Source organism: Erythranthe guttata, chromosome 11 (assembly GCF_056151865.1).
Source record: "Erythranthe guttata isolate IM_541 chromosome 11, IM_541, whole genome shotgun sequence".
NCBI lineage: Eukaryota > Viridiplantae > Streptophyta > Magnoliopsida > Lamiales > Phrymaceae > Erythranthe > Erythranthe guttata.
The window spans coordinates 18,107,587-18,117,806 of record NC_142543.1 but is presented as its reverse complement, the minus strand read 5'-3'; the positions used below and the strand labels follow the sequence as shown (position 1 = coordinate 18,117,806).

Below are 10,220 nucleotides of genomic sequence, written 5' to 3'. Positions count from 1 at the left end.
ACGTCAAAATTCCAAATTCGGACTCGAACATGGTCATAATTGGATAACAAAAGCGATCATGAAAATACGTACTACATCAAGGACGTGAATGCCCATCAAGAAACGTGCACAAAAACACTCGCTAGAAAAGATACGCACATGAGTAAAAGTTCAAAAGCATGCACAAAAGTACTCACGCAAAAGTGCATTCGCAAAAAGGATCATGAAAACACAAACTACAATTCTAGGACATTAATACAAATCAACAAACACGCACAAACACGCTCCCTCAAATGGACATGCACAAAAACGTACATGTAAAAAAACATGCGCAAAAGTGCATCTGCAACAACATTCTTAAAAACACGAACTACAATACTATGACTTTAATATGCATCAACAGACAACAGCAAAAACACTAGATAAAAAAGATACAATGGAGTGTAGCAATAATACTCGACGTTTACGTTTACGTGGATTTTTGTTTGGATTAATTTATATTTCTGTTTTTATTGGTGGATTTGGTATCTTTTAGGTACAAATCGAAAATTAGGTGTCCAGGCAGCAAAAATGATCAAAGGGTAAGAAAAGAGTTGCAATTAAGAAAATAAAATCAAATTAGAAGAGAGAATCCCTCAACATCTTTGGTAGTGTCCACGAAGTCGAGCATAACTCTCTCATCCGGACTCCAAATCGAGTGGTTCCGGTGGCATTAGAAAGCTATTTCAGTGGGCTACAATTTCCTTCTAACGTCAAAATTCAAAATTCGGACTCGAACATGGTCATAATTGGATAACAAAAGCGATCATGAAAATACGTACTACAATTCAAGGACGTGAATGCACATCAAGAAACGTGCACAAAAACACTCGTTAGAAAAGATACGCACATGAGTAAAAGTTCAAAAGCATGCACAAAAGTACTCACGCAAAAGTGCATTCGCAAAAAGGATCATGAAAACACAAACTACAATCCTAGGACATTAATACAAATCCACAAACATGCACAAACACGCTCCCTCAATTGGACATGCACAAAAACGTACATGTAAAAAAACATGCGCAAAAGTGCATCCGCAACAACATTCTTAAAAACACGAACTACAATACTATGACTTTAATATGCATCAACAGACAACAGCAAAAACACTAGATAAAAAAGATACAATATAGTGTAGCAATAATACTCGACGTTTACGTTTGCGTGGATTTTTGTTTGGATTAATTTATATTTCTGTTTTTATTGGTTGATTTGGTATCTTTTAGGTACAAATCGAAAATTAGGTGTCCAGGAAGCAAAAATGATCAAAGGGTAAGAAAAGAGTTGCAATTAAGAAAATAAAATCAAATTAGAAGAGAGAATCCCTCAACATCTTTGGTAGTGTCCACGAAGTCGAGCATAACTCTCTCATCCGGACTCCAAATCGAGTGGTTCCGGTGGCATTAGAAATCTATTTCAGTGGGCTACAATTCCCTGCCAACGTCAAAATTCCAAATTCGAACTCGAACATGGTCATAATTCGATAACAAAAGCGATCATGAAAATACGTACTACAATTCAAGGACGTGAATGCCCATCAAGAAACGTGCACAAAAACACTCGCTAGAAAAGATACGCACATGAGTAAAAGTTCAAAAGCATGCACAAAAGTACTCACGCAAAAGTGCATTCGCAAAAAGGATCATGAAAACACAAACTACAATCCTAGGACATTAATACAAATCAACAAACATGCACAAACACGCTCCCTCAATTGGACATGCACAAAAACTTACATGTAAAAAAACATGCGCAAAAGTGCATCCGCAACAACATTCTTAAAAACACGAACTACAATACTATGACTTTAATATGCATCAACAGACAACAGCAAAAACACTAGATAAAAAAGATACAATGGAGTGTAGCAATAATACTCGACGTTTACGTTTACGTTTACGTGGATTTTTGTTTGGATTAATTTATATTTCTGTTTTTATTGGTGGATTTGGTATCTTTTAGGTACAAATCGAAAATTAGGTGTCCAGGAAGCAAAAATGATCAAAGGGTAAGAAAAGAGTTGCAATTAAGAAAATAAAATCAAATTAGAAGAGAGAATCCCTCAACATCTTTGGTAGTGTCCACAAAGTCGAGCATAGCTCTCTCATCCGGACTCCAAATCGAGTGGTTCCGGTGGCATTAGAAAGCTATTTCAGTGGGCTACAATTCCCTTCTAACGTCAAAATTCCAAATTCGGACTCGAACATGGTCATAATTGGATAACAAAAGCGATCATGAAAATACGTACTACAATTCAAGGACGTGAATGCCCATCAAGAAACGTGCACAAAAACACTCGCTAGAAAAGATACGCACATGAGTTAAAGTTCAAAAGCATGCACAAAAGTACTCACGCAAAAGTGCATTCGCAAAAAGGATCATGAAAACACAAACTACAATCCTAGGACATTAATACAAATCAACAAACACGCACAAACACGCTCCCTCAAATGGACATGCACAAAAACGTACATGTAAAAAAACATGCGCAAAAGTGCATCTACAACAACATTCTTAAAAACACGAACTACAATACTATGACTTTAATATGCATCAACAGACAACAGCAAAAACACTAGATAAAAAAGATACAATGGAGTGTAGCAATAACACTCGACGTTTACGTTTACGTGGATATTTGTTTGGATTAATTTATATTTCTGTTTTTATTGGTGGATTTGGTATCTTTTAGGTACAATTCGAAAATTAGGTGTCCAGGAAGCAAAAATGATCAAAGGGTAAGAAAAGAGTTGCAATTAAGAAAATAAAATCAAATTAGAAGAGAGAATCCCTCAACATCTTTGGTAGTGTCCACGAAGTCGAGCATAACTCTCTCATCCGGACTCCAAATCGAGTGGTTCCGGTGGCATTAGAAAGCTATTTCAGTGGGCTACAATTCCCTTCTAACGTCAAAATTCCAAATTCGGACTCGAACATGGTCATAATTGGATAACAAAAGCGATCATGAAAATACGTACTACAATTCAAGGACGTGAATGCCCATCAAGAAACGTGCACAAAAACACTCGCTAGAAAAAGATACGCACATGAGTAAAAGTTCAAAAGCATGCACAAAAGTACTCACGCAAAAGTGCATTCGCAAAAAGTATCATGAAAACACAAACTACAATCCTAGGACATTAATACAAATCCACAAACATGCACAAACACGCTCCCTCAAATGGACATGCACAAAAACGTACATGTAAAAAAACATGCGCAAAAGTGCATCTGCAACAACATTCTTAAAAACACGAACTACAATACTATGACTTTAATATGCATCAACAGACAACAGCAAAAACATTAGATAAAAAAGATACAATGGAGTGTAGCAATAATACTCGACGTTTACGTTTACGTGGATTTTTGTTTGGATTAATTTATATTTCTGTTTTTATTGGTGGATTTTGTATCTTTTAGGTACAAATCGAAAATTAGGTGTCCAGGAAGCAAAAATGATCAAAGGGTAAGAAAAGAGTTGCAATTAAGAAAATAAAATCAAATTAGAAGAGAGAATCCCTCAACATCTTTGGTAGTGTCCACGAAGTCGAGCATAACTCTCTCATCCGGACTCCAAATCGAGTGGTTCCGGTGGCATTAGAAAGCTATTTCAGTGGGCTACAATTCCCTTCTAACGTCAAAATTCCAAATTCGGACTCGAACATGGTCATAATTGGATAACAAAAGCGATCATGAAAATACGTACTACAATTCAAGGACGTGAATGCCCATCAAGAAACGTGCACAAAAACACTCGCTAGAAAAGATACGCACATGAGTAAAAGTTCAAAAGCATGCACAAAAGTACTCACGCAAAAGTGCATTCGCAAAAAGGATCATGAAAACACAAACTACAATCCTAGGACATTAATACAAATCAACAAACACGCACAAACACGCTCCCTCAAATGGACATGCACAAAAACGTACATGTAAAAAAACATGCGCAAATGTGCATCTGCAACAACATTCTTAAAAACACGAACTACAATACTATGACTTTAATATGCATCAACAGACAACAGCAAAAACACTAGATAAAAAAGATACAATGGAGTGTAGCAATAATACTCGACGTTTACGTTTACGTGGATTTTTGTTTGGATTAATTTATATTTCTGTTTTTATTGGTGGATTTGGTATCTTTTAGGTACAAATCGAAAATTAGGTGTGTAGGAAGCAAAAATGATCAAAGGGTAAGAAAAGACACTACTAGAGATACAGTTTATCAAGACGCCGCAATGTGTCATGAAATGTAGATATTGAGACGGTTTATCTACTGGGACGGCCCACTAAACCGTCTCAAAGGTAAGCGTCCTAATATATTGTTGTCACGCATTATCAGCGGCGTCCCAATAACTGTTATTTATGACGCTCTCAGTCGTCCCAAATTCATTTCTATAACGACGCCAGATATCGTCGTATTAGGTGTTTTAACGGCTTTACTTAACTTTAAATATGACAACCTAAAGCGTCCCAAAAAATTGTACTTACCGTCCCAAAACAGTTTTCTTGTGACATTGTCAACCGTCGTATTAAATATTCCAACAATTTTAACTGATTTTATTAACCGTCTCAATAAGTGTTAATGTGACACATACATCGTCCCAATAGGTGTTATCGTTAAGAGCAAATGTGTCACCAGTGTAATTTTTATGACACAAAATCAGGCACACCATAAATATCAAACTAAAAAAAAAAAAATCTAATTTTCACTTTTCAAATATAAATTATAGTCAATCATTTCTCAAAATAATTAAATCGAACACCACCTCCATTGGGGTTGAAAAACACAATCAATCACTAAGTATCCATTTCATTTGTCCAAGGCAAAATAAATAAAGTAACAAATATTTTCATTTCAAACAAAAAGTTATTCCCACAAAAAATTCTAGTTACTGCACTACTTAATAGAAAAACATATAATATCAATAAAGTCTAACAATTTTGCAAAATGTACCAAAACATGAGCAATACCTAAAGCTCGTCCAAAAACAAAGTCACCTAGGGAATTATCTTATAAAAGAACTTGAAAGCTCGTCGCCATGAAATCTCGAAGTCCATGTTCTGAAAATTATCCATCTACTGTAACCTATTAAGACAACCAAACAATAAATTATATCACTAATAAAAAGGACCAGAATAACTTTTAGTATATTGAAATACAAAGAATATTACCAAATTATGTGGCCATGCAATAGCCTCACCAATAGCATCACCAATAGTAGTTCTAGAATCTGATATCGGTCGAAGTAAGTCTTCATCCATAGCTATTACAACATTAATAATGATTTCGCACCAATTTTGCCCTAGTCGTACTTGCCCAACGCATTTTTATGGATCTAAGCTTGCAAGAATACCAATTGCTACAATTTTTGATGATTCAAACATACTTCTCAGACATACTTTTGCTCCAACCTACAGTAATAATTATAAATTGATAATATGAATTGCAAAATCAATCAACTATAAATCATTCACCACATGCAATTCCAATTTAATGCACGGAAAATAATCAATGTTCAGATGATAAGGGAAAACTGAGGGATTACCTTTAGAGGCGTCTTGCTTGACGACGAGACTGAGGGGCCACGAGAGGTCGAATGGGGGTGAGATGATGATGAAGTGACTCTATTTTCAGATGGAGGTGGAGAATAGTGGCTAGGTCTTTGTTGGTTCATTTTTATGAACTCCATTATTATCTTTTCTTGTTGTTCAACTTTTTGCTTTAATGCATACATTTCATTCTGTCATGCGATGTTATGAGAAGACCTTCGTCTAGGCATGTCACCGTAAACAACATCAGAGGCAGTGACACCGCAACCATACATCCTTATTCTCCCCCGTTTATCTTGTCCCACAACTTGAGAAAAAATGTCATTTGGGCCACTATCATTTGCATTATCTGGAACACTTATTAATTCTTTCATCTTACGCTGCGCATTTAAATGATCAAATCAAACTTCTAAATTAGACAACATTAAACCTTTGCATTATCATATTTAAAATTTCAAAATATATGTATATAAAATGAATGTACTCGCTTACGAGAGAATCTGCTACATTCGGATTAGATGACTCTCCATTTCGAGTATAGCATTTCTCAAAAAGTTCAGACCTACTTGGTTCAATTACGATAGGATCAACATGTGTTCCATCACCACTTTGTTCATCATCAACAGTAGCATCTTTCGGTGCTTCTAACCCTGTCTACAAGATAAATGTATAGTTAGTTGAATAAGTACATGATGCATGCTATTTGGAATAACTATCTCTACAAGAAAACAAACCTTCATATGATGCCTAACTTGCGCAAAGCTCCGTTTTCCAGTAACATGATGCATGCTCTTGTTTCCTCTGTTATCTTTGTTTTTATCACTTACTTTCTAAAAAAAAAAAGCTTCTATGGATCAATAAATTACAAAGTGAATTAATCACTAGTTATACAGTAGCATTATCTTCAATTAAAATTTTATTAAATTTTTTTTCTACCTGTGCAGCATCACTACTCCAATAAATCACAACATTTTTCCATTGATCGCAAAGAATTCTTTCATCATCAATATCAGGTCTCCTGCGCAAGTTTTCTTCCAGTGATTTGTTTCGATCAAAATAATTTGATTTTATTCTATTTTTCCAGCTCCTCCAACTCTTTGCTAAATTCATCAATGTTCTATTTTCAAAGCCAGGTGCATCACATAACTTCTCCTGAATTATGCAAACATAGTGATCAAATAGTATGAGAGCAATCTCTTTTTCCATTCGTGTCAAATCACCGACTTGAAGTGTTTTAGAACACAAGTCTCTAAAGTAACGACTCAAATGAATCAAAGGTGAACGTACCGACTTTGGCAAAAGATTGCGCAATGAAAGGGGCAACAATTGTTGCATCATTATGTGACTATCATGACTCTTCAAACCAAAAATCCTAGTTGGTTTCAAGTGCACACACCTCGAAATATTTGCAGCATAACCATCGGGCACTTTAACATTTTTCAACACCTTACAAAATCTTTCCTTCTCAGATTTATCTAATGTGAAAGATGATGTCGGTATCCACTCTTTTCCAAACTCATCGGAATAAGGATGGAGTGCATTCCTAATGCCCATTTTCTTCAAATCCATGCGGGCTTTATAGTTATCCTTTGACTTATCGGAATCGATTAATGTATACAAAACCTTATCACACACATTTTTCTCAATGTGCATAACATCGAGATTATGACGTACACGATTTTTTTCCCAGTATGGCAAATTAAACAAAATACTTTTTTTTTTCCAGCTGTAAGGTAAATTTAAATCGCCCACATTCTTTCCAAACTTGTTATCAATATTTTTGATATCATCTAATACTGTGGATCCCTTCAAATAAGGAGGTGCCTTTCGAAGTTCCTTTTTCCCATCAAACGTGGCTTTCTCATTTCGATACGGATGACCATCGGGTAAGAAAATACGATGACACATGTAACAGTACTTGCGAGAATTGTCTAACCATTTAGAGTTAGTAAACTTATAACACACGGGACAAGCGAATTCTCCTTTCGTACTCCAACCAGATATAGATGCAAGGCCAGGAAAGTCACTAATAGTCCATAATAAAGCTGCACGCATTTGGAAATTTGTTTTCGAAGAAGCATCGTATGTAGTTACTCCAACTTCAAATAATTCCTTTAGCTCAGCAATCAAGGGTTGCAAATATACATCAAGATTATTGCCGGGTTCAGAGGGACCAAGTATAAGTACAGATAACATAAAGTAAGACTTCTTCATACAATCTGCAGGTGGAAGATTGTATGGCATTAATATTACTGGCCATGTACTGTGGGCTACATTCATGGTTTTAAAAGGATTAAAACCATCAGTTGCCAAGCCCAATCTTATATTGCGAGAATCTCTAGCAAATTCGGGATTATTGTAGTCAAAAGTTTGCCATGCTGGAGAATCGGCTGGGTGTCTCATGATACCATCCTTAGTTCGTTCTTCATCATGCCACTTCATAAGGACCGCAGTTTTAGAATTCATAAACAACCTCTGCAACCTTGGCTTCAACGGGAAGTACCGGAATCTTTTTACAGGCACCTTCTGATCTTTATTAGATTTTTTCGATGGAAGATCATTCTCATCCGGAGTACTTTCTGGTGTGGTCCACCTTGGCTCATCACAAGTCTCACACTTGGTCTTATATTCATTCACGCCCCAGTATACCATGCAGTCATTTTTGCATGCATCAATCTTCTCATAATTTAAACCCAAATCCTTCATTATCTTCCGAGTTTCATAATAATTATTAGGCAATTGAACATTCTCTGGAAACGATTCTCTTAATAAAGTAAGAAACAAGGTAAATGAACTATCACTCCAATTACCAAGACACTTTATCTGGAGTAATCGAATAATGAAAGAAAGTTTGGAAAACTTTTTACATCCAGGATAAAGTTCTTTTTCTGCATCTTTCATGAGCTTATAGAATTTCTCAGCTTCTTTACAAGGTCTTTCTACTTCCTCGATATTTGGAATTGTTTCTTCATCATTGATTTCATCATGCACGAAAAATGCATCATGCAACATTTCTTCCATGTTATCAGATGAATTCATATGATCATATTTATTTGACGGCACTTCGTTAGAGAATAACTCTCCATGAAGTAGCCATTTAGTGTACCCACTCAAAAACCCATTCCAGAGAAGATGTTCTGACACAACCGAACGTGTTTTGCATAGACCATTTTTACATTTTTTGCACGGGCATAAGATCATCCCATCATTTGAATTTGAGAAGGCTAAGTTCAAAAAATGTTGCAATCCTATTCGATATTCATTGCTTGACCTCGGTAGATCCATCCATGTTTTGTCCATCTAAGTATTTTTGGAATGAACCAGAAGTAATAAAAAACATAGAAGTAATACAATAATAAATTAGAAAGTAAGTGAGTAAGAAAAAAAACTTTTAAACTTCAAATCTTACGAATAATTCACCCAAGCAACCAAGATCTCTCCAGAAATTGAAATCACCTCCGTTGAGTGACTCAGACCCCTGATCATCATGTTTAATTAGAAGAAGTTAGTTTTAGAGAACAGTCGAAATAAAAATATACATGCATTATCAAAAAATTAACACGATTTGAGTACTCGATTAGACCTCCCCGTACTAAATCATATTAATTTGATTTCACTTTACATATATCAAATTCTGATTATACCTACTGTACAAGTTCACAAGAATTACATTGAAAAGAGTCAGAGCTATAAGGAAACACCATATCTGGAACATGGAAAAAAACATTTATGTCTGATTCCAACCATACACACCAACATCTAAGGTCATACAATTCAGTCAAAATCATTCTTTAGTAACTGAGCATTACTAGAGTCTAGAAGACGACCAATTCAGAACTCTTCCGAGAGTTCCTTTTTTTTTATGACGTTTTAAGAGAAAAAAGAAACACTTAACAAATTTGTAGAACTCGACAATTCAACCGGTATTTATTTTATCGATATACAATATACTATCAAGTTTATATTTTAAAAGGAATTCATATATTACATATTTTTAACTATAATGAACACATAAACGTTCTCTCAACCATGGCAAAACATCTCTAGAATAATTTTAAGAATAAATCTAAACGAAAATATAACTAACTACTCACAGAAATACATATTGTTCCAAGAAAAAAAATTACTAGTTCAAACACTTCAACTCACCACAAATAAATTAAAAAAAAAAGGTTCAAACAATTATTTAAATCTGAACTATGTTCTGAAAACAGAAAAAAAAAACAGGGGAAAAAAGGGGGGGGCCAAGGGAGAACAAAAATCAAAGTTATAGAGGGAAAGAGATATGCGAGAGAGGGGGTATTACCCAAGATTAATTATTCCACCAAAATCAACCCCACCAAAATCAAAATCCCACCAAAATCATAGTTTTCTTATGGGTTTGCCTAATTGGAGCAACATACGTAATCATAGGGTCATTTATATGTCAAATTTTATACAGAAAACAAAAATTAAATAAATGGATCTAACCTCACTTCAATAACCAGATGATGAACTTTTTTACCTTTTTGAGAAGGCAAAGCACGATACTTCAATGAAAGATAATTATTTGGCAAAGGAGAAACACCACCATCCGTATTAGAAGAGGAACCGTCTATTAGGGTAGTATGAATAGGAATTGTAAATTGGGGGAAGGAGAAGGA

The 10,220-nt window shown here is 35.1% G+C and overlaps 1 protein-coding gene across 1 annotated transcript; it reads right to left on the bottom strand.

Annotated features, from left to right (window-relative positions):
• Positions 1-4,863: 4,863 nt before the first annotated feature.
• On the bottom strand, positions 4,864-9,049 carry LOC148767132 (uncharacterized). Its single transcript, XM_088825635.1, has 7 exons — positions 8,987-9,049; positions 6,514-8,877; positions 6,312-6,407; positions 6,070-6,231; positions 5,574-5,957; positions 5,200-5,439; positions 4,864-5,113 (listed from the first exon to the last, which is right to left on the bottom strand). The coding sequence occupies exons 2-5, from the start codon at positions 8,875-8,877 to the stop codon at positions 5,772-5,774; spliced, it is 2,808 nt and encodes a 935-aa protein (XP_088681761.1). The 5' UTR covers positions 8,987-9,049; the 3' UTR covers positions 4,864-5,113; positions 5,200-5,439; positions 5,574-5,771.
• Between the last annotated feature and the right edge of the window lie 1,171 nt (positions 9,050-10,220).

Bases quoted from the DNA above. Each gene is read 5' to 3' on its own strand.
- LOC148767132 (XM_088825635.1), bottom strand. From the start codon at position 8,877: ATGGACAAAACATGGATGGATCTACCGAGGTCAAGCAATGAATATCGA. The intron at 6,408-6,513 runs GTAGAAAAAAAA...TTTTTTTTTTAG, and splicing joins GGAGTAGTGATGCTGCACAG to AAAGTAAGTGATAAAAACAA. The intron at 6,232-6,311 runs GTTTGTTTTCTT...TTTATCTTGTAG, and splicing joins AAGTTAGGCATCATATGAAG to ACAGGGTTAGAAGCACCGAA.